This window comes from Colletotrichum graminicola, assembly GCF_000149035.1.
Source record: "Colletotrichum graminicola M1.001 genomic scaffold supercont1.20, whole genome shotgun sequence".
Lineage (NCBI taxonomy): Eukaryota > Fungi > Ascomycota > Sordariomycetes > Glomerellales > Glomerellaceae > Colletotrichum > Colletotrichum graminicola.
Window position 1 is genome coordinate 404,048 of NW_007361024.1, and position 23,368 is coordinate 427,415.

A 23,368-nucleotide genomic window follows, 5' to 3' on the forward strand; every position below is an offset into this window, starting at 1 on the left:
TGAGTATGTGCCAAGCGATTATAGTGAACTCATAACAGAAAACAAGATTGCAGTCTTCCACTTTACATAGCGTTTGCAGCGAAGTACCTGCCTAGGCGCGGTGGCGGTTGTAACTGAGGTGCTGTGTGTGATCCTTCCTTACCTGTATGTAGACGTTAGGCAGCTGTCAATGTGCCGCTCAGGTGCGATCGGATCACTCACTGCCCTAAGGTCGCACGGCCTTAGCCATGGGGTGCGCTCTGTGGACAATGGAGGGGGGTCCACTTCAGCGGGGAGGTCACAAACAAACTCTAAACATTCAGCAACGTTGTACGGAGTATAGAGTCGGCATATCCGTGATAAACAGACAAGACTAGTCTCGTGGGAAATGACATTTGATAAAAGAAAAGCACCCGATCAGGGATATGACTATGTAAACGCTATGATTTTGCCCATTTTATCTATCATCCGTACCCAGTCCCGACCAACCAAAGATTCCATCAACCCAGATTGAATTCGCTGGCTGCGTTCATCACAGACCTCATCTTCTGCTTCATCTTCCTCTCCATCTCACTCGGCTCGGCTCCGTTCGGGTCAATGTCCTCCATGGCGTTGCCCGACGACCTGCTGTCGCCTCTCCTGCCCGCCGCCTTCTTCTTCATGGCGGTTTTCTTGCTGTCATGACCACCGCGCCCAATGCCCGACGGCGCCTCGCGCAGACCATACGCCTTGGCCATGTGGCCCAAGTGAAGCTCGTTGATGTCGAAATAGACGCGTTCCTCCTTGATGTGGGTCGCGTACGCCCTGATGTGTGAGCGGAAGGCCTTGCGTGCCTCGTCGAGAAGCTTCGTTGCCGATGGCAGGAGGAGACGCTGTTCCAGGTGAAGTTGAAGGTTCTCAGCTCGAGTGCTGAAGCCCCTGTCGGTGGCGGGCTGGGGCTTTGCATCTGTCTCAACGGGGAACTCCATGCCCGTGGTGAGACCTTTGTGGAGCACGGTGTCGTAAAGCTCGGGCTTAGGGGGGGAGGCGTTCTGGGCTTTGAGGAGATCGATGTAGCCTTCTTCACACCCAGGCATGAGAAATAGGACGGCCTTACCGGGCCGGCCGGCACGGGCTGTACGACCGATGCGATGGACGTGGTCTGCTGCGCTGAAAGCGGGATCGTATTCGACGACGAGCTCGACAGAAGGCACATCGAGTCCACGCGACGCAATATCAGTGGTGATGAGCACTGTCGGGTCTGTACATTTGCTGTAAGAGGCAAGTGTTGCTGTACGCACAGGCTGGGGTAGGGAGCCGTGCAGCTTGTGCAGAACGATGTTGGTATTGGCGGCGGAAGTGATGTATGCTGACGGAGCCACCGTGTTCGCGGTTTGCGAAGGGTTTTCGGTCGCCTTCTCGTCCTTAGCCGGCGGTTGGCGCAAGAGATCAAAGTGGTAGTCTACTGAATCGGCACAGGATAAGAAGACGATGGCCTTCATCACCGAGCCCTTGCGTGAAAATGTCGACTTTAGGAGCGCGATAAGTGTGACCAGTCGCAGCTTGGCAGGCACGATCAAGTAGTTCTGCTTCAGTTGCGCTGGAGCCTCGAACTTGGTCTCCTCTCCGTCGACCTGTTCTTCTTCCGACGTCGTAATGTGAACGGCGTCCTCCAGACTGATCTCACCGAGCTTCTGGACGTTCATTTTCATAGTGGCTGAGCAAAGAACGGTGACACGGCGCTGAGGAAGATTGGCGAGAGAAACGCCGTTGGCCGTTGATTTTGCCAGGGGATTCTCGCGGATCTTGCTGACGATGGTCCGCAGTTCTGCCTCGAAACCCATCTCCATCAGGCGATCGCCTTCGTCGAGAACCAGCCACCTTACGGTGCCGACATCGAGAGTCTTGGTGTGCTGAAGGTGATCGCTCAGGCGACCAGGTGTCGCGATGAGGATATTGACGCCTTTCCGTAAACGGCTCTTCTCAGAGTGTTTGCTTTCACCACCAATGACTGTTGTACTGACCAAGTACGGCGGGAGAACCTTGGCAAGGACAAGCTCGATCTGCCTGCAAAGTTCACGGGTTGGTGCCATGACGATGGCGAACAGGCCCGAGTCTCTCTTGATCTGACCTTCGACAGAGAGAATCCGCTGAATAATGGGAAGCAGGTAAGCGAGGGTCTTTCCGGAACCCGTCTGAGCCTGGACAAAGGCATCGTTGTCTTCGGTGATGAGTTGAGGAATGACCTTGGCCTGGATAGCAGTCGGTGCCTTGAGCTGAATCTTGCCGGACAGCGTCAGGGCCAGGCGTCGTGAGATTCCGAGGGCGTGGAAGCTAGCAGCTTCATCAGAGAGCGGCGCATTCGAAGGCTCGGCTATTTTCTCCTCAACCTTCTCGGAACCTGGCTCATCGAATATGGTCTTGGGCGTAGGGTTGTAAGAGAAGAGCTTTGAGGTGACGGGGCCGTCTCTCGGCCTGCCGGTAGAGATGCTACCAGGCGGCAGCTTGCCTGTGCGGTAGGCATTCGCCTGGGGATGCTCTGCCCTGGGCCGCTTAGCCGGACGTTCATATGAGCCATCATCGTCTCCCGGGCGATCGTCTCTCTGAGGTTTCCTGGATCCGGGCGTGTATCTCTGAGGTGGCGGGGCATCTTCCGAGGGTGATGAAGGACCCTTTTCGCTCCTGTTAGCGATCCTCTGCGCTTTGTTCCTGTCGCGCCAGCGACCGCCCTGAATCTTGACGTGGGGTTTGACAGGGCCGCTGCCCATGTCAAAGTTGAGAATCATGCCATCGTCCGCCATTTTGTCGACGAGTTTTTCCTGCTGGTTGGTCGCAAGACTGAATGCTGGGATTGATAATGTCCCCATGGGAAATTTTCAGACAAATAAAGTCTTATCGTGGTCGGCGTTTAGATAAACCCCCACCTCACAGATCTGCCAATCAATCATGCATCCCAGCATGCAGAACGCTTGGGCCAATAGACGCTCCACTTCAGTCCTCCGATCCACCTCTCAGTCATTATGGATTTAGGTTGTCGATACAACATCTCGCATGTATCGTCTTTACCATCGTTGTTCGCAGCTAGTAAAGCAATTATTTCTGGTCTTATAAAAAACCAATTGTTCTGAGTAGTGTTGTAAAAGCACATTCTAGGTGCCCGTGAAGCAGTATGGTCATTTTGGATATCATTACTGGGTCAGTGCCACTGACCCAGTGCTGAGCCATTCAGCATTCATGATAGACTCACTACCTCTTTATGTGTCTACCGAGGTAGGTGCCTAGCGATCAGGTAATCAAACCTGTGAGCAGAAGAATTAGGAATGGGCCGAGCTTCAAGGTCGAATTCATGGACAATCCTATATTGCTGTTGTTACCTTCCCGATAAATCTGCCTGCTTTGACTCACCTACGATCACATTGCCTGCCTTCCTTGTTTTATTCTTTTCCCACAGACACTGCTCGTGTCCTTTTCATGAGCCTCTCCTTGTGGTCTTGTCTTTTCTTTTTTCCAATTCCAACCCCAACATCTGGACGCCTTAAATTCTCTGTCCAATTACCTCGTCACAACCTACTGCTTCTGAGTGACCGAATCAGATTGCTCCTTCTGCTCTCCCACTTCTTGTTGTGTCTTTTTCAGATACTCGGTAAGTTGATCTTCTAGTAACTATTGCTGAGACTTTTCTTCGTTCTGGAGATCTTGGTCGCTCTCGATCCCAGATGTATCGACCTTCTTGCGTATCGCAAAATCCTTTGACCCTCAACTGACTTTTGGCAAGCAAGTAGTTCACACACAGTGGGCGAGAATTCGAGCTTTTAGCGCTATTGATGCTGTAAATACCACATATACAACATGGCAGCCGACCTTCTGCGCGACATGGACGACGAAACGCTCCAGTTGATCGTCGAGCTTCAGCAAGCCGACCTCCGGGAACCCCAGCAAGGCAGCTTCCAGCTACTCGATGGCCATCAAGATGATCAGATGGCTCTTGAATTATACCAGAACGAGTTGGCATCTCTCGAATTCATGGCCTTAGGCCGAGCTATGGCGCGCCGTATCGAAGAAGAAGGGGTTGCGGAGGCAGAGCACGGGGAACCCGTTGGCGAGGCGGCACAGCACTTGAAGCCCGCTGAGCAACCATATCAGCCTGAAAGTACAGCCGAATGCGTAATTTGTCGGGAGGTACACGATACGCGCGAACTCTACGAAAACCATGGTTGCCAAGACATGTACTGCGCCGATTGTCTTCGCGATCTTTTCGAGGCATCCATTAACGATGAATCTTTATTCCCTCCTCGGTGCTGTGGTCATGCCATTCCAATCAACGACATCTCGGGACAGTTGTTCTCGGACGACTTCGTGGAGATCTTCCACGCCAAGTCGGTCGAGTATTCGACAACGGATCGAACATACTGCTGCATCCCCACTTGCTCTGCTTTTATCCCACCTGCTACTGTTCATGGAGATGTCGGCACCTGTCCAGACTGTCGGGCCAGAGTCTGCGTTCTATGCAAAAGTGCCGAGCACCAGGACCATACTTGCACTCAGGATGCTGCTACGCAACAGGTACTCCAGCTGGCCAAGGAGAACAACTGGAAACGCTGCCCTTCTTGTCAGGCCGTTGTGGAGTTGGGAATGGGATGCTACCATATCAGTGAGGTTTTAGACTTACACGTGTCGAGATAATGAACTTTCACTAACCAATATTAACACGCACCAGCCTGTCGTTGTCAATCCCATTTCTGTTACCTCTGCCTCGCAGAGTGGAAGAATTGTCAGTGCCCTATGTGGGATGAAGGCCGACTCTTAGCCGCCGGTGAAGAGAGAGTTCAGAGAGACCCGCGAGCCCGGAACCTTGCACAAGAGGAGCGTCAGGCAGCAGTGCAACAGGCGCAAATCTACATTGAAGAGAACCACGATTGTAACCACGCCTTTTGGAGAAGCATCTCCATCAACCCCAATACCAGACATCTGGGATGGTGCCTGGGATGTGACGAGAGGATGTCCGTCTTCATCTACCAATGCCGTCAGTGCGAGATCTTAGCTTGTCGCCGATGTCGGTACAACCGTTTCCGCTAAGAAGGTGCCGGATCCGGGTTCATGCAGCTCTGAGGCAAAGACTGGCCATTTGTGTTCAGAGAGTTGGTATAAGTCTTAATGGGCAGAGTGCTGAAAAGACAGTATATATGAGTTTACCATACAAGACGGTTTGGGGTTACTGAAGACAACAGATAGGTGAAGCATACCGGGTTGCATCACCGAGCATACTTTTGCGACTGAGAATGCAGAAGAGCGAAGCAACATATTCAGTAATCTTAACACTTTGGCCGTTAGGAAAAAACACATGATTGTCTAAGTGAAGTCACAAGAAGAGGGATCCAACACTGTAGAGAAAACAGGAATCAGGCAATTGATGGCTTTTCAGGCCCAGAACACTAGTATAATAAAGCTTCAAGCCGGACCTCCCGTATACTGCTAACGTCCCTAGTAGATCAGGAAGGGCCACTGATGGCAAGCTTCCTTTACTATCGCACCTGCTCATATTAAACGGTCAGGTCAACCATTAGTCCTTCCTCCACCCGTTTATCACCTATTTGTTTACCTATCTCGTTAACGTTATACGTTTCTCCATCTTTCTTTGCGTCCAAAAGTTTCAGCGAGACTACTTTCAACTCGTCATACCTTACCTTTCCACTTATAGCAGCTATTACGCTTACGGAAACGGCTCGTGAACGGCCTGGAATTGGGTACGTTAATTCAAAAGGACGCTCCTTCCGCAACTCGAACAACGTTGTTGGCATGGCATTGAGAAAATATGCATCGTCTACATGCGTTTATGCATTATCAAACAAGAAAAGAAAAGTGCTGACTTTGCTATTGTAGCTCGGAACCCGAATTAGAAGTTCTTGCATCTCGTTTGCAGCGACATTGAAACGCCAGACTCCAGCATCATGTCTTCCTCATTCTTCAGCGGCATGGATACCGAGACACGGAAGCTGTTCTTCACGCTGCAGCAGGAGGATCTCGAAGACATACGTACAGGCGATCCTGGCAAGGAGATCGCTAGAAAGCCCTCGGACTCCCAGATAGCCTTTCGCCTGTACGAATCAGAGTTGAGATCACTCTCTACTTCCTTCTCCGAGTACACGTCGACCATACGTCAGTCCCACAGAAGTTTCACCGAGACTCACAGTCTTGTCAACCAAGAGTTGGGTGTGATACCAGCACCGGGGAACAAGAGGAAGTTTCAACAGACAAATGAAGACGAGGTCAGGCCTTCGATTGAATATGCGGCTAGAACGGTTATCGACTTGACGTTAGACTCGTTTTCCCCCTCGGCCTCACCTGAGCCCGACCTATCCTTCAGTGATGACGATATTCAAGAAGAACAAAACACTTGCGTGGCATGTTTTATCGTCATAGGGGAAGAAGAAACCTTTCACGCCCAGTGCGACCACGATTACTGCCTCGACTGCATAGGCGAACTATTCAAAGCTTGTCTCACTGGCGAGTTTCAATTCCCCCCCAGATGCTGTGGAGAGCCTATCCCAATAGACGTCGACTACGATGCTGTTCCTGCAAAACTCATGAAGAAGGTCAGAGACAAAGCGATTGAGCTCACTACTCTTGACAGAACCTACTGTCGCCAGCCGACTTGCTCAACCTTTATTCCCAAGGAAAGCATCAAGAATGATGTGGCAAGCTGCCCTGAATGTCGGGAAACAACGTGCATTTTTTGCAAGGGTGCTGAGCATGCAGACTATGCCTGCAATGAGGATGAAGCAACTCAGGAACTTCTCAAGCTGGCCGAGAAGAACTCATGGAAGAGATGCCCTACATGCCGTGCACTGGTGGAGCGATACGACGGATGTCTTCACATGAGTAAGTTTCCAGTTCTGATCCGTTCAAAAGATACCAGCTAACCTTGACTTGAGCCTGCCATTGCACAACTCAGTTTTGCTATCGATGCGGAGGGGCGTGGGCAGAACCCCACGACTGTATCTGATGCGGGCCATGGAATCCGACACTCTTCTGATGAAAGATTTTGAAGATGAAGGGCATGGTTGCCATGACCGTTCGAGAGATTAGATATCCCGATCACTTTCCAACTGGGAGAAGAGTCAGGTGCGGTGCTGAATAAATTAATGGATCTCGGAGAAAAGGGGCTTGCCGACATAATACATTATGGCAGGTTGCCACAGTGTCGGACCGACCCTTCTCAAGATGCGCGAAGCAGACGCTGAAAATACAGAGGCTATATGGACCAGATGCGGTCGTCATTGATTCGGAGAGCACACACATAGGGAGATCAACAGATTAGCCTGCATTCAATGGATGCACTAGGTTGTGATTCTAGAAACAATGGTTCTACGTAGAATGGATCACGAGTTGTTGTTACTGACTTACTTACCATGGTCAGACTGACAATAAGCGACGTGACCAGGTATGAATATGCCAAAAGATTACACGATGTGTGTATGGTATATATTGCCAGTCAGCGTTGTTTTGTTGAGTGAGGATGACTCAAAATGAAAAAGTTGATGCAGTCAGTGTGGATTGAACACACGACCTTCAGATTAAGTGATTGAAGTTAACTTCAGTCTGACGCTCTCCCAGCTGAGCTATGACTGCTATCAATTTCCGATGTTGACTGAAGAGCCACTCCAGCGTGAGATGATTCACAGAGACGACGCGCCCCACGTCTCCATCTACATAGCCCTCCATTTATGTCCTACTACGGGTCGGACCGTTTCGAGGTCGAAGAGACCAGGCCGCGTTCCTCTTACTACGAGCGAAAATGCTGCTGACTAGGTCCTCAACGGCACTTACTCCAGAGCGCCCAAGAACTACGAAAAGGGTGTAGCATAGAGAATGCTGCACGCCTCTCATCTCAGTTTATGTTTAGCAGAAAGACCACTGCATTCTTGGACTCGTCTTCACGTAGTTCTTGTCTTGCGTGTATATTAACTTATGGTCCTGCCTATATATAGCCACGTACTTTCATCGGTCATCGCTAGAGTAGTCGCTGCCACCGCCGCCATCAAGACAGCCACCCAGCATACTCGTCGAGTTCCTCCTTCCTCGCTCCGTCCATCTCCCCTCTGACGCCCAACAGCCGCACGCGTCCGCCCTTGTCCTTGCTCCAGCCCTCGAGGAACGCCTCGACCCGCTGTCTGGTCGCCTCGTCATCCCGCATCACCAGCGCGAGCGCGTCGAAGCCGCCGGCGCCGGGCACAACGCCGCCCAGCACGCCCTCGACGCCGCCCAGGGCGTCCAGCAGCTCCGTCTGCGACGCTGGCTCGATCGGCACGCCGCTCCCCTCGCCCATCGCGCGGATCAGCTCCCTCACGGCCCCGACCGCCGCGCCGACACCCTCAACCTCCCCGTCCCGTAGCACCTGGGCGAGGCCCTCGTTCCGCGCCTGCAGCTCGTCCCAGAGCGTCTTGGACGCCTCGGGGCTGCCCTTCCTCCACTCGAGAACCTTCTTCACCATGCCCACCGTCTGGCTCCCGCAGTCCACGTCGCACATGCGCAGGCACACGCCCTCGGGCAGGCTCACGCCGGCCTTATCGACCTCTACGTCCCACGCGCGAACCTCGTCAACCTTCCTCACGAGCGCGTCCGCGAAGCCCGGCGCCCCAGGGGACGCGAGGTCAGACAGCAAGGACGGCGAAAAGCGGCGGTACCGGCAGCTCCCGAACACGGCGGCGGCAACGTCGAAGCCGGAGCCGACCTTGCCCTGCGCGGCGCAGTGCGCTGCCTGCGCGAGGTTATGCAGCGTGTGCTTGCCGGCCTCCGATTTGAGGTCGAAGAGCGCGGTCGGGAGATGGTGCGTCAGCAGGGCCGCGGTGAGGGAGGTCACAAGCGCGGCGGAGGAGCCGAGACCCGTCTTGTGCGCCTCGCCGATGGTGTAGGGGTACCGCGCGAAGCGGGAGCCCTTGCCGGCGATGGGGGTAGCGGTGGCGGCTGTGGCGGTGGGCAACGAGTAGTAGTCGTTGTCGGCAAGGATGACCAGGCGGGTCGAGGTGAGGGCGTGATTGGGGCGTTGCTTGTTGACGCTAGCGATGTAGGTGAGGGCGTAACTGAGGGTTGTCTCTACGAAAGGGTTCGGGCTGATCTTGGAGCCGCTGCGAGGGGGTGTGAGTTAATCAAGCCAGCCGCGCGGGTGGGCGGTGTGAGAGAATGAGAGGGTAGGGAGAGTGAGTGAGCGGGTGAGTGAGATGTCGATCACGGGTTATGATGAGCCAATTGCGCCTCAACAGGAGCTGACACGGTAAGAGAGAGACGTGGAGGGTTTCAATGCCAAAGACCACTAGCGGTTCTTGCGCGATATCGCAAGGCGACCCCTCATCGAAGCCCTCTCTCCACCGAACTCCGCCTCATTCCAGGGCGTCGACATCTCGCACCATCCTCCCTCACGCGGTCACAACGAAAGAACAGGAGAGGAAATAAGACGAGGAAAACATACACGTGTAGCTGCGTGACGGTAATACCACCGTCCTCGGGCGCGAGATGGAAGCCGTAGCGCCACACGGCGTCGACGAACTGCGGGCTCTCGACGACGATCTCGGTCAGGTGCACGCCGGGCATGGTGTGGATCTCGGCAGCCACGACGTTGATGCGGGCGCTGAGCCCGAAGACGAGGCCCGTGTAGGCCCGGTCCAGCACCAGGTAGCCGCCCGCGAGGAGCACCTTGCCCGGCGCCGAGACGGCCGTCGTGGTGGGGTTCGAGGTCATCGATGCCGTCATCTTGGGATGCTTGGCTCCGCGCTTACTTTTCTTTTTTTTCTTTTCTTTGTCCCAAGTAGGTAGTGCGTTCTCTGCGGGGCTCTTCTATTTTATTTTATTTTTATCTTCTTGCTCTGGTTCGGGTTCGGAATCCGCGCCTGATAACAAACTCCGTCTAGCGGGTTATCCGGTCAAAAGTTTCGCCGGCGATTTCGAACTGAGGATCTGTGGAGCTTGATTTCCGGAATGGGAGTCGATGCCCTCTTATTAGTGTAACGCAAAAGGTATACGAGGTGCAGTGAGGGGGTGGTTATGTGATGACGCAGGGTGGATGAAAGTGAGGCATGCTAGCTGAAAGTTTGACTCGGGAATATATGTGCATCACAGGAGAGGAGACGGATGACAGTGCGGCATTCACCGTGCCACCGTGAAGAGCACCGACTAAACACTGTGCGATCCACCAGCTCTATCCCAGTGAGTCTGATATCGCCGAGCATGCTTTGGCACTTTGCCAACTCAAGGTCACTGACACCTTGTTGTTTCTCACAGGTTTGCAGACCAGTCAAACATCCCGAGCTCGTCGTCTATCATGGCACCTACTCGAACCAAGCTTAGACCCCGCTCTTGAAACACGCGTGCCCAGTTTCACTTCCATCACAGACACGCACATATCTCATCGTCACGAGCCACGACCCTAAAGTCTTCACAGCCTTGGTGATTTATGTTGGGAACAGTCGACAAATCTGTTCTTTCTTTCTTCGAATGTATGCTGTCAATAATATACATACAGCAGGATCACATGTCCTCATGACATGTCGTCATAAACCGACCGCCCAATATCCCTATCCTATCCCCATTTCGTGATCCTGTATGCTGCATCGCGCATCTTCTATCCGGCGCCCTCTTTTTTTTGTATGCTGGAGTGGGGTTGTTGTTTGTGTCTATAATTTTGGGCCGTTGGCCGTCATCGCTCGCTTTCCGATAAAAAGCCCCTGGGTAGGGTGCTCAGTCGCCTTGACCCCCTTTTGATTCCCTCAACGCCGTACCGTCCGGATTGTTGGGACAACGCAAATTCCACTTCCAAAACATACGCCAACATTAAATAATGACAATAGGAAAAGGTGGTTTCGGCGCAATGCCGCAAATCATACTGGCCGCCTCGCCCATTCTTGGTCAGACACCCCAGACCCTCAGTCCAACGACTTCAAAACACAACGGGGTATCAAGCAACGCGGTGGATGAGGGCAATGACAAAGGAAAAGTGGTAACTCGAGAGGAACGCAGAGCGACAGCTCGATGCGCGTTTCGGGTAATTGACAAAAAGGCAGCACGGCATGGCAGAGGAAGCTCAGTTCTGAACAGCTTCCTCCCCACCGCCGCCACCGCCCAGAAGCTCCAGCACCTTGTTGACAACGGCACTGGGGTAGCCACGGCAGAGCATCTCGCCGGCAACGCCCTTGGCCTTCTCGCGGTCCTCGACAGCGAGGTATGCGCGGGTCATAGCTTCGTAAGTGCTGGGTTCACGCTTCTCGTGTCCAACGGAGTCGTAGATGGCTTGCGCCTTCTCGATCTTCTTCACCGCGGCCCAGCCGTGAATCAGCGTGTTGGCAATGTACGGCGTCATCTCAACACCCCGACGGCGCATCTGGGCAAGAACGACCTCGGTGTCGGCAACTTTGTGGTTGGCGACCATGGCCTCGAAGAGGGCCTGGAACAGACTGGCGGTTGCGGTGACAGATCGGTCGGACATGACCGAGTCGAACACCTTGCGGGCGCCTTCCATGTCGTGGAGATTGCAGCCACGAGCGTGGATAAGAGCGGCGAAGTGAACGGCTTCAGGCTTCTGACCAGAGGCGCGAATGGCTTCCAGAACCTTCTCAGCGGCAGCCATGTCGATAGGCTCGAGAGTTGCGTGCGTGTCGACAAGAAGCTTGTAGGTGTGTGCAGTAGGAGCAATGCCCTTGGACTTCATGCGCTCGTAGTAGGCAAGGACCTTGGACTTGTCGCGCTTGGTGGTGAGGAAGAACTGCATCATGCTGTTGTAGGGAGCGGGGCGGGCCTTGTAGTTAGGCATGGCCTCCATCTCGTCGAACAGCTCCTCGGCAAACTTCTCGTCGCTCACTCGACATAGAGCGTTTACAATGGTTCCGTAAGTAACAGACGTGGGCTTGATACCCAAGGCACGCATCTCAGCGAAGTAGAACAAGCAGTCATCAATGCGGCGAGCCTTGCCCAGCTTGCCAATCAGAGCGTTGTACAAAAAGGAGCTGGGTTCAACACCCTCGGCTTTGGCTCGGTGGAAGATCTTGACAGCCTCTGAGGCCTCGTCGAACGTCTTGGCAGACTCCTTGAGGGTGGTAATGTACAAACCGAAGGTGTTGGCGGAAGGAGCGGCGCCCATGTCAAGAAGCTCCTGGTGGTACTGCTCGGCCATTTGGCGGTAACCCATGGTGAGACACGCACCAACCATGGCATCCAAGATGGAAGACCAACCGTAGCGGACAACCGCATACTGAGGAAGGAGAGGAACATCAGTGCGTGCCATGGCGAGGATGTCGTTGCACAGCTCCATCTTGCCATCGCGGGAGGCAGCAGAGATCAGCTTGGCGTAAGTAATGTAGCGGGGGTGACGACCGGCACGGCGCATGTTGCGGAAGCGGACAAGAGCATCGTGAAGCTTAGGACCCTTCCGGCCGTGAGAGCCCTCAAGCTCGTCGGAAATGAGCGAGGAACCCTTAAAGTCGGTGTTGTGTGCGTAAGGGTCGAAGGACTCTTCAAAGCTCGAGACGGTAGCGGCGCTGGTGAAGGGGGAAGCAGAAAGCGTTTGTTGAGAAGCCATCTCACGAGGGTCAACAATACCACGGCTGCTCATGAACTGGTGAACAAAGTCGACACCTTCTTCAATTTCATCCACGCTCTCAGGGTTGGCGGCCCGAATTCGCTGGAACATGAGTTCGGACTCGGCCAGACCCTCGGCAACCTGACCAGAGCCAATCATGGCGATGGCGTACATAGCAGTAGGCTCGATGAGGGCCGGGGTAACGGGCGTCTCAGGGGCGCAAAGAACGTGCCAGTAACAAGCTGCTGAGACCACATCGCCCTGGCGAACGCTCAAGGCGAGCAGTGCCATGGCAGGGGTGGCAATTTTGTGGAAGTTGATGGGCAGGTTGGCAAAAGCCGCAACAGCGGTATGCATGTCGCCAAAGTCGGCAGCACGGGTGGCAAGGCTGCCCATGGGGTCCGCTCGATTTTCGACCTCGACAACCTGTGCCCAACGAAGGGCCTCATTGAAGATACCACGGTCGGTGAAAGCCTTGACCATGCCAGAGCTGACGATAACATCCTTAATATCACCAGCACGAACTCCGTATTCCTTGATGATCTTCTCGTAGAACTTCATGGCGCCGTCAATCTTGTCAGAGATGATGTAGGCGTGAATGACAGAAGCGTACACCTCGGCGTCCAATCGATCGTGAAGAGTAGACTCGCCATTATCGTTAGCAATAGCGAGTTCCCTGTACTCATTGTAACATTCGACAGCGCTGACGAGGTCTCCGGAAGTGGCAAAGGCAGTGACCATCCGGGGAAACATGGCGGCGAAAGGAGTAACACGGTTCAGCTCCATGTGCTCGTACAGACGCAGCATGTCAGTGACGCGTCCAGCCTGGGCACAAGCAGAAATGAGCTGGTGGTAAGACTCAGCCGAGTAATCCGCTCGCTGGGAGAGAACCGATTTCTCAAACATTTCCATCGCTAGATCTAGTCTGTCATCCTCAGAGAGAATGGCATTCTCGAGCTCGTGGGACGCGAGCATAAACTTCCCAGGCTCATCCATTCCGCCGAATCGGACAAGCTTCTCTTGAAGGTTCTTCTTCAACGAAGCGACCTCCAGAGAGCGGGCAGCGAGAAGGCCGACAAGGATGTTATAGGTGTCGCTGTCCGGCACAATCTTGCGACGGAGCATGTCGGCGTACACATCCAGGGCCTTGGTGACAATCTCGTTCTTAGCAGTCGGCAGGTGGATGGCGGCCATCAGCAGGGCGTTGTAGGCGCTGGCGATGGGCTGCACACTGGCGACAAGCATGGCCTCGAACACGGCCGGGATCTCGGCGTAGCGGCCATCTTCGGAAAGCTTATGGAGGTGGTCGGCGTAAACCTGAGACTGAGGGTCAAAGGGAGGAGTAGCGGTTCGTGCTACACTGAGAGGTGACCATGATCTGTCAATGGCTGGAGACTGGTAGGAGCGTGCTGCGGAGCCGCCATGAGAAATGGATCGAACGGAGTGCTCAGAAGCCTCTTCCAAGGCCTCCATGCGATTCCTGAACTCAATCTCCTTCTCTAGAGCCGCATCTATTTGAGCCAGGGCGGCCTGGGCCTCTGGAGTGATGGCTGATGGTGTCTCTTCATCTTGTGCGGCGGCATGCTCTTCTGCCTCGGCAATTTTGGCCTCGCCAACGAGGACGGACGCGGGCGTGGGCTTCCATTCAATCTGTCGCTGGAACTGGAACTGAGTCCATTCCTTCTCGAAGTCCTCCTCTGAGGCCTGCTGGCTCTGCAGCGCCTCGAAGTAGGCGTCTAAACTTCCATGTTTGAGCTTCTCGTCGAGCTTCTCGTGGTGATGCTGGGGAAGACCCGCACTTGTCCGCTCAGCGGTGTGGAAAGCGGACTGAAGCTGGAGAGACTGGAGGCGGCCAAAGCGATTCGTGTTCCGGCGGGCAAACGAAGGCCGGTTCTGAGTGTTGAGGATAGGATGTGTCGCAGCTACGACGGACTGGGCGTAGCCGTGAGTGAAAGATTTTGCGAATCCTTGACGGATAAAATTCTGGTAGAGGGAGGAGTAGATGGTGGGCATTTAGAAGACGCGGCGGATAGGGATTCTAAATCGCACAGATCGTCAGTTGGTGTTGTTTTTTTCTTCTTTGCTCTTGCGGGGCTTCGAAAGGTGCTGCGTAAACATTGATGAATAATATTTGGACCGAGTTTTGTTCTGGGTTCAGACGACAGAGGGGACTCCGGTTGGATGTAGCTAAGCCGTTGGGATGTTTTACTACGGCGAGCAGTCGAGCGCACAGGGGGAACACAGTCCGGGCGAACAGGCTGTACCAGGGCGACTAGATGACAAAACTTACAGAGGTAAATATGAAGGGTCCGTTGCAGGTTCATTTGACAGCAGCGTAGCCGTCAAATAAACGCGCGATCTGATTAAAAAGAGGGTATATAATTGGAGGATTGAAAAGCGAGAAAAAAGAAGGAAGGGTGTCTAGTGAAGGTGAAGGGGGCCTCAGGTAGAAGTATTGGATTGAGGGCAGAAAATTAAGCGGCAGGGCTATCCTGCTGTAGTACCAGAAGGTAGGAATGACAGTGGTGGTGGACGAGCGGGAGAGCGGGAGGTTTGAGATCGGACGGAGTCTATGAGGCGTACAGGCGAGTTCCCTCCCTCCTTTTGCTGCGACTGTGTGTACATAGTAGTGTACTTTCTGGGGGGCCGCACCTTTGCAGTTCCAAGTTACCAGCTACGGATCATCCGCGGTGCGGGTATATCTCGAATTGCCCGAGTCTCACTCGGCTCTCTGGAAGAAATGGAGAATGGAACAGAAAGGGGCCCAGCTAAGGACAAGCGCTAGACAAGGGACAGACCGGTAGGGCCAGGGGGGAAAGAATCAGGGCGAGGGCGAGTGACTCTTTTTTTTTTCTCCAGAGGGAAAGATTTTACTCGAGACACACAGGCTCGAGGGACTTTGGTGGTACTCGACTGGAATGCGAAAAACCTGGAGGTGACTTTTCGTGTGGATTCGGAGCTGCTGCATTGACGGCTTGACTGCCGTCCACTCACGACACGCGCTGGCTGGAGAGAAGCGGGTACGTGGCCACCAAGGGTGGATTCGGGAACTTTATTCCTTAACGCCGTTTGGCTTATTTTCGCAACTCCCTTGTGGGTGGATTCGCCATACTTCTACACGTGTAATACCTAGAAGGTACAGGTACGTACTGATTTCTTGGAAGGAAAATGACTCAGGCAGCAAAGCAAACATTAGCTCTCGCGTGTTCTGAGTGGCTCATGACGGTCTCTAGCCTCGTTTTACTGTGGCTCACACAGTTACAACCTTGTCGTGTTTGGGGGAGGGTTTATGAAAAACAAAAGAAGAAAAAGTTAGGGGTGAATAAAAAAACATTTGCTATATCGGACTATGTGCGAGAAGTGTACACTACGATGCAACAGAGAGGTACAGAGTCCAAGTGACTTGTAGGTGTGCACAACGAGCGCGAGAAGGGCCTCGATGGTTGGCGATCCCGATTTCTGCCTACTTCCGTTATCAGATTGCGCCTCGCTCGCAAGGTGGCAGGTGACGCTGTCACTGACGAGTCGGGATGGATTGACGTCGCAGACGGGGGCGGGATTTCAGCGTGCGCCCCTCCCCGAGGCCCGAGTGTCGAGGTCTGCGTGTCATCGAAACCGATGCCGTCCTTTGCACACTACCGCGAAATGCCTCTCCCTGAGGAAGAAGGCCTTTTTGGGGTTGAGTGGGCAAACGGGTACTTTTCACAACGCCCTGAAACCTCATCCCTGCGAGCTACTGTGTGTCCGGTTCGGTACTTGCATGTCCACCACCGCCACCGCTACCATACGGGATGACGACTCCGTCTGCCGCCTGGAAACGCAAGATTGATCATCGTTGCAGCAGGTACAGGGCTAGTGTAGGCTTGGATGCCGTTGCAGCCCGGCGCTAGAAGAAGGTCCAACATCAAGAATAAACACGGGGAAGTTTTGAGTAGCATCCAAGGTCCTGGGGGGCAAAGATCCGACAGCGCGGTGGCTCACGAGGCCAGACATTTGCCAAACCAGGCCGATGACTCCTTGATGTCTGAACATCGATCCCTCCCCACCAGTTGTGGCACCCGCGCCAGCGAGAAGAAACCGGCACCGTTGCACTGGATTGCATGGGGCGGCTTCAAGGCCGGAAGGTGTCTTGCCAGATTGCATCTGCCTGCGTCCCCCGATGTTTCCCTTCACGTTATCCAATCCAAATGCGGCGGACTGTTGCTCCTCCCTTGTCAGCCAGAGTCGAAGGTCGTGGACGTGGATGGACGACGGCCAGGACAATGACCAATCAGATACGTGGTATGGTATGCTGGCAGAAGCCGGAAGGCGCGGGATTGCCAGGGACCCAAATTTCGAACCACACACAGAGCCACTTTCTGGAAGGGGAAGGACCAAGGGGGGGTCACGAACTGGATTCCGTCCTGTCGGGAAGCAGCCTCTCGTCCCGCATTTCCATTCCGTACCCACCCGTGGCAGCACATGCTGATAATCTGCTCTTCGATCCGGTACCGGTACTTCCTCCTCGCTAGCATCTGTCAGGCAGTCGTCATTTTTCGGTAATTCACTGCCATTGGTAATCTCGCAAATTTTTTCACCACCAAAGCGGGAGCCGTGACAGTCCAACGGGTCTCACTCACACTGAGCCTTCGGCCATGGACTGTAGCTATTCGGAAAAGGAAAAGGAAAGAAAAAAAAAAGTCAAAGTACGTCCCTGAACTAATCCACGGTAGGGTGGGCCAGCTTCGCATTGCTGTGCCATCTGGCGAGAGATTAGTTCTGTTTCCCAGCCGCAACTAAACTTTCTTTCCATGATGATTGACGTGGATCGTCATCATGAACAACGCAGAACACAAATAGAAAAAAGAAACGAACCTGCAACATCTAATTTCAATCATTAACCAAAATCCGAATCGCGTTCAGCAGCCCTGTCACTCCCCTATCCCAATATTCCAAGGGGAGGCCTGTCTCTCATCATCCCTTCCTTGCCTCCGTGGACGAATGGCAGCCTGCTCAAACAGACGGTGTAATCTGCTCTGCCCCTCCAATGTATCCCTGGGACTCGGGTCGCCCAGGAACTCAGGGTCACTGACCGCAATTCTGAGATCGTAATACCTACACAGCTACGGAGTACACTACTACCCACGGGTCGGAGTTGGCGATGAGATTTTCGTTGCCAATTGTCTCGCCAACTGTCTGTCAACAAGCCATGCCGTCGTGCCCTAGCAGACGCGACGCGCTCGGGACAAGCACACACGAGGTCCCCTAGCCCTCCACAATTCCATGGCAACCTGTTCGTCCCTGACGGCTGGGAGGCCTGGCACACATCACCCTCGGACCGTGGGCCCCCGAATGAGCAACCGAGCTTCCGTCAGTTCGTGGGGAGCGGGCGCCCATTGCCCATTTTCAGATCACGAGGGCATCCTGCACGAAAAAGAGCCGCCTTCCATTCTGCGACACGGCGCAGTCCCGCTGTGTCGCAGGTTCCAAAACAGGATCTCGCTCAGGCACCACCTTTTCCTGCGGCAGAAAATATGGATATCCACAGACCCGACGACGCGCACCTCCTGGGTTCGCGGGACAATTCGCAATCTGCGATCTGTCAGACTCGGAGGAACGGGTTTCTGATTTGAGCCGGTTTATCTCCGCCTGTGACCGGACAGTGGGGGACTTATCCCCGTGCCCTCTAGGTACATCCTTCGTGCTTTGCCGGTCACCGACGGCGTTGTGCCGTGGGCCCATCGCTTTCCAAGAGCTCATCTAGATCTGCTCGCCTATGTGATGTATCACGTCAATCCCGGCGACGTGGGAAAGCGCGGGGTGGGTGGGTTGATTTTCGTGTTACTCAGCCCGCTGATGTGCTGCAACATGCTGCCCTGGGTGGCTGGGAATTATTCTTGGCATTCGCACGTCACCGAGTCTGTTTCGGCTCGGAGCCTCGGTGTGGATTGTGGAGGATCGACGTCCGTACCTAGTCGACTCCCAACCTTGACCTCTCAGGCTTTTGGTTTTTATTTTTATCGCACGTGGGATGTGGAAAATAACTCCCATGCATGGGTACCGGTCCAGCTGCGTGTACGCATGAGCAAAATACAATGGTACCAGGCCGAAGTTGTATACCCCGGTTAGGTAACTAACGTCCACCCCCCTACTGCAGAACTTCACTTTTAGTGAATATTCCCCCTCTATTATAATGTCGGTTATGGGGGGTAACATCATAGGGGTATTTTACTTACCCCTGTCACCCCTGTACATCTTGCGTATCATCACGTAGCATCGCAATGCCGTCAACTGGACATACTCGCGTTACATGCACCAATGCGGACACGCCAAGCGGCTCCGTGGTGGGGCATCAAGTTACGCCGGACAAAGGAACGAGAGTCCCCCCCCAGCGCCTATGGGATGCCACAAGGCTGAAATGGCCGACGCTCGCATTGGGTCGCTCTACTATTACGTTTTCGGCACAGCCGGGCGAAGGCATGATTGATAATATTGTTTGGGTTTCATTAGTTTATTGTGTTAGGCCTGACTGTAAGTCTGGCCCTTGCTGCTATCTCTTCGGAACCGCCCTCGGCGATGCAGTCCGTCTTGCTTGCAGCCTCCTTGTGTACCTAGTGGTATCGTTGCCATTTCCCTGGACGGAGCGACCATTTCTTCCCCCGTCATATAAGGGGAAAAGATAAGAAAAACAAAATAGTGCGTACGACTGCCGTCGTCGCGGTAGTTCGCTCGCCCCAGAACGCCGTCGCTTGCTGAAAGTAGGAATGTTGTTCCCAATAATCCAGGATATCATTGCACCATGCTTCGCTGAAATGTTTTCGCTTTCACTATCCCTGCTCTTCATGCAATTTTCTTGATCCAGCACCAGCCTGGGTGATGTGATTGCAGACAGTCCTAATTAAATTCCATCTCTGATTACGGTAATACGGTTGGTCGGTAGTAGTTGATTGGTTGACAAAAGGAAGATTCGGTGACGGATGAGAGGCCGATCAGCTGCTGTAGGAGCTGCGGATTGTGGAGATGGAGGCGGTGGACACGACTGGCTGGATGGAGAAAAGCGGGCGGGCGGGGTACTCGGAGGAGTCGAAGTCGGCGATGCCGATACGGCTAGCAACTGCTTGTTCCTTGAGCAGGGCGATTCTGGCTATTGGGTTAGTCAAAGTCCTTGGTCGTGGCCTAGAGAAAGGGAACTTACTCATCGGCGCTAATGCCGGCGATATCGAGATTGCATTTCTGGAAGTTGTAGGGGGCGGAGATCTCCATGCTCCTCTTGGCCTCCTTTCTGTTGCGGCGGATCATCTTGTTCAAGAAGACCTTGAAGCCGTCGTTGGAGTGCATGGCGGAGTCGTGCTGCATTGCGGCGGTGTTGGTGTGGGCGTGAGTTGTTGGTGGGAGATGGTGTTTATATATGGTGGTGGTGTTTATTTGACTGTTGTGTTTTACCAGCACCGCGGTTGATACACAGGGATGAATGAATTATTCGGAAGGGATGGTGTGATGTGATTCTTCGGCGGAGATCTCGATAATCGATATGGGAGAGACAGGCTCTTGATATATCCTCCGACCGTCTCGTCGACAAACCGCACGTAGGATGGTACTAAGCGAGGCGGTTCCCTCGTACGCTGTCCGTTGCTTTTTCTTCCAGCAGTTTGATTGTCGGGTCCAGCTCCCTTCTCTTGGATATCCTTGCGGCTCAGCCCTGAAGGAAGACAATGGTGGTGGTGGTTGGTGTGATAGTGATGGACATGGAAGTGAGATATTGGGGGGATCTAGTTAGATCGAGAAGTGGATGATGTCTGATTTGATCGTTGGGGGGTTCCTGTTCCAAAAAAGAAAGGTGGTTGAGGATGTGGGAAAGGTCAAACTGATATATCCCGTTCCCAGATCGGTGGACGCAAGCACAAGCAGGGTGTAGAATGGTCGTGTGTAGCACCGAGCCAAGGGTTGGGTTTATTGAAGACGTGCGTGGTAGGGGGTGTGTGTGCGTCCCCGGCTGTGGTTACACACGCACACGCCCCCTCTCTCTTCTCCCCGTCCCTCCATGGGGTAGCTTTCGAATGGTGCGAGGGAGAGAGAGCGATAGTCGGGGGGGGGGGGGGGGCGGTGTCGGGTGTGAGGGAGGTGTGTGGTGGATAACACGAGGGAGAGAGGGGGCAGGGATGAGTTGGAAGCGCAGCCATCAGACACACACACACCCACCCTTTGCAACGCATGCCATCGCATGTGTAGCAAAGGGGTGAAAAAAAAAGAAGGGTGTGGGAGAGAGAGAGAGAGAGAGAGATAGCGAGATGAAGACAATTGGAAAAAGGAAAGGGCGTGTCTCCGTGCGTCAGTCGGCCAGCGAGCGCCACGGATTTGGAAACAAGGTTAGGTGAAGGGAGGATTGGGTGTGGTGTGAAGGAACAGAGTTTAGCGCGTAGAGATGGCGTTGTTACAACGGACGTAGAGGCAAGGAGGACGGGGAGGAACGAGTCGATCAAAGGGCTAGGGCGAATTCTAAACCCGTGCCTTGCCGTCTCGTCCGGCGTGGGTAATGAACAGAGAGACGATGTGTTTCGATCTGCATACAAGTGATGGAGTGCGCTACAAGCTGGCCGACTTGACGGGGGTATGAATAAGAGGGCATGACAGTGGAGGCATAGCTGACTGTGGGATTATGCTCGGCATACGTGGCAACTGAAGGAAGGTTTGATGATGGTGGTTGGATCGGCTGCGACCGAGAAAAACGAAAGAGGTAGCAAGGTAAAAAATGAGGCAGGCTGCCTCGTTTTGCTTCTAGGTATCTGCTCTACGGATACGGATACTCTATCAAAGTTTTGGACTCAGCGTGCTGGATCGGGGACGTCGGGAACCTCACCAATCAAACAGCGCAGCAGGACAAGGGTCATGTGGGTCTGGATATGGAAGGGAAGGGAGGGAAGGAAGGGGTGGAGACTGGGGGTGGGGTGTTGCTGCCTGTCGTGCATCGTCCTCGCCGGTGCCGAAAGGCAGACTCTGTTTGGTAGATATGCGATCAAGGAAAGCCCTGAAGAGAGTAGGGTTCTTCCAGTGCTACTGCATTCATACATGTTGGGGTTACATTCCGTCATGGTCAGGAGACAGAAGAGAAAGAAAGAAGAAGAAAACGAGGAAAACCCGAGAGAAGGGGGGAGAGAGAGAAAGAGAGAAAGAGAGAGAGAGAGAGAGAGAGAGAGAGAGAGAGAGAGAGAGAGAGAGAGAGAGAGACAGAGTTTCTGAAACCCGGCGCCGGGTTGCACGACCGCAGGTGGGACATTGTTTCATGAATTTGGGTGGGTGATAAACGCAGCTGCTGCAGGCACACAACGACTGACTGACTAACTGACTTCCTTCCCCAGGGGGCCATCCGGACGCGCGGGTGCGCGGGTGCGCAACAACGTTGTCCGTCGCCGCCGCTTTGGACTTGGACGCACAGGCACTGCGGTGTATAGCGAGCGAGCGCATTGCGTGCAGGTCCGCTGTGCCGCCGCACTGTCGAGGATTCCATTCCCGCTATTCCATACCTACATACATGCCGTTCATGGACGTTGAAAAAAGCTACTCGGTCATCGCCAACACGCCATTTTCCAGCGCGTCATAACTCGACGGTCCGCGACCCGGTCATGTCCTGTTCTGGTTGCCCAGATGGCCGGTTGTGGTTTGACAATTCTGTTTCGATCTTTTGCTGATTTCCAGTCCCCCTTCACCCTTTCCACCACCAAGCGCGTGTTTGCGTGTGCGTCGCCGGCCGAGGGCACCAGACGATACAGTATGCGGTATGCGGATCATGCCCTGAGAGAGACACACACAGCTGGGGAGGATGGGGTTGCAACGACGTCGCTGATCGTCGACTTGGCATACTAGGTATTCTCCTCCCACCTACCCATGCGTGAAGATCTCGTCTGCAAGGAACGTGCGTGACACTTTTCCCCCTTCCTGTATCCCCTTTTGGGCCGTGTCATCCGCCCGCGTGCGGTAGGTACCGTGTCTATAGGTTTGCCTACTGAACCACCCCTGCCTGCGCTGCGCGCACATTCTGGCCCAGCCCAGACAGCCGGAGTCGGCGGTTCCCGGTGTGGGGGGGGGCCCATGGCCGGCGGGTTTGGTCTGGTCGACGGCGCCGCCCGCGAGTTTATGGTTTCCAAACTTCAGCCAGCCGGCTGCGCGTACGAAGCCTGACCAGTGGGGTTGCCCTGCAGCCTCCAAGGCAGCACAAGGCGAGCGTGAGTCGAGCTGCCACATCGGCATCGGGCATGCACACAAGAGCTTGGCTCGTGGAAAGCGGTATTTGCGATATATTCCGATATCTTCCGGGGGGGGAGCGGCAGGGTGCCGCATTTGGCGGAGGACGGGGGAACAGAGACCAGGGGTTTCCTGGCATCGGAACAGTTACATCACTACGCCGAACTCGATGCCATCGATATTGGCACCTCCAGATCGCGACGCCGTCCAGGCCCGGGTTGCATGGCCTGCGGGGTGGTGTGGACGACGGCGGCCATGGTGGCGTCGCGAATCCGAGCCTAGCAAATGTCAAAACGCCTCACTGAACGCTGGACGCCAAACCCCAGAGCATGCTCATTAGAGTACTCGTAGCCTTGTCAAGGCCGGGCTTCTCTTTTTGATAGCCCGGCGGGAGGGGAGGTAGGTTTCGAGTATGAGTCCCTGATACTCTGTAGTTTACATCCATACCGGCGGTCCCTGTATCTCCAGCTCATCCGGCGCCGTGTCAAAAGGACGTGGCATTCGGCTCGGCCCCGAAGCTGCCAGAGGGAACTTTGAGGTTAATTCCCTTCTACAGAGTTAGATTGGCATCTCCCTCCCTCTATCTAGAGGCAAACTCAAGCGAGGGCTGGTCGTATCCCGCAGCAA

General features: G+C 54.2%; 6 protein-coding genes and 1 non-coding gene across 7 annotated transcripts; 2 read left to right on the top strand and 5 right to left on the bottom strand.

The window, feature by feature from the left end:
* Positions 1-479: 479 nt before the first annotated feature.
* On the bottom strand, positions 480-2,759 carry GLRG_05801 (DEAD/DEAH box helicase; the record flags this gene model as incomplete). The annotated part of the gene is made up of 1 exon (XM_008096486.1): positions 480-2,759. One exon carries the CDS (start codon positions 2,757-2,759, stop codon positions 480-482), a length of 2,280 nt encoding a protein of 759 aa, XP_008094677.1.
* Positions 2,760-3,807: 1,048 nt separating this feature from the next.
* GLRG_05802 (IBR finger domain-containing protein) lies at positions 3,808-5,034 on the top strand (the record flags this gene model as incomplete). Its single annotated transcript, XM_008096487.1, has 2 exons — positions 3,808-4,609; positions 4,676-5,034. 2 exons carry the CDS (start codon positions 3,808-3,810, stop codon positions 5,032-5,034), a joined length of 1,161 nt encoding a protein of 386 aa, XP_008094678.1.
* Positions 5,035-5,906: 872 nt separating this feature from the next.
* GLRG_05803 (IBR domain-containing protein) lies at positions 5,907-7,044 on the top strand (the record flags this gene model as incomplete). Its single annotated transcript, XM_008096488.1, has 2 exons — positions 5,907-6,837; positions 6,911-7,044. The coding sequence occupies 2 exons, from the start codon at positions 5,907-5,909 to the stop codon at positions 7,042-7,044; spliced, it is 1,065 nt and encodes a 354-aa protein (XP_008094679.1).
* A 453-nt stretch (positions 7,045-7,497) lies between these two features.
* On the bottom strand, positions 7,498-7,587 carry GLRG_13146. The gene has a single exon. It is a non-coding gene; the product is annotated as a tRNA-Phe (tRNA).
* A 409-nt stretch (positions 7,588-7,996) lies between these two features.
* On the bottom strand, positions 7,997-9,705 carry GLRG_05804 (phosphomevalonate kinase; the record flags this gene model as incomplete). Its single annotated transcript, XM_008096489.1, has 2 exons — positions 7,997-9,083; positions 9,425-9,705. 2 exons carry the CDS (start codon positions 9,703-9,705, stop codon positions 7,997-7,999), a joined length of 1,368 nt encoding a protein of 455 aa, XP_008094680.1.
* Positions 9,706-11,032: 1,327 nt separating this feature from the next.
* Positions 11,033-14,536, bottom strand: GLRG_05805 (pentatricopeptide repeat domain-containing protein; the record flags this gene model as incomplete). The annotated part of the gene is made up of 1 exon (XM_008096490.1): positions 11,033-14,536. The coding sequence occupies one exon, from the start codon at positions 14,534-14,536 to the stop codon at positions 11,033-11,035; it is 3,504 nt and encodes a 1,167-aa protein (XP_008094681.1).
* A 4,955-nt stretch (positions 14,537-19,491) lies between these two features.
* Positions 19,492-19,858, bottom strand: GLRG_05806 (uncharacterized protein; the record flags this gene model as incomplete). Its single annotated transcript, XM_008096491.1, has 2 exons — positions 19,492-19,642; positions 19,698-19,858. 2 exons carry the CDS (start codon positions 19,856-19,858, stop codon positions 19,492-19,494), a joined length of 312 nt encoding a protein of 103 aa, XP_008094682.1.
* Between the last annotated feature and the right edge of the window lie 3,510 nt (positions 19,859-23,368).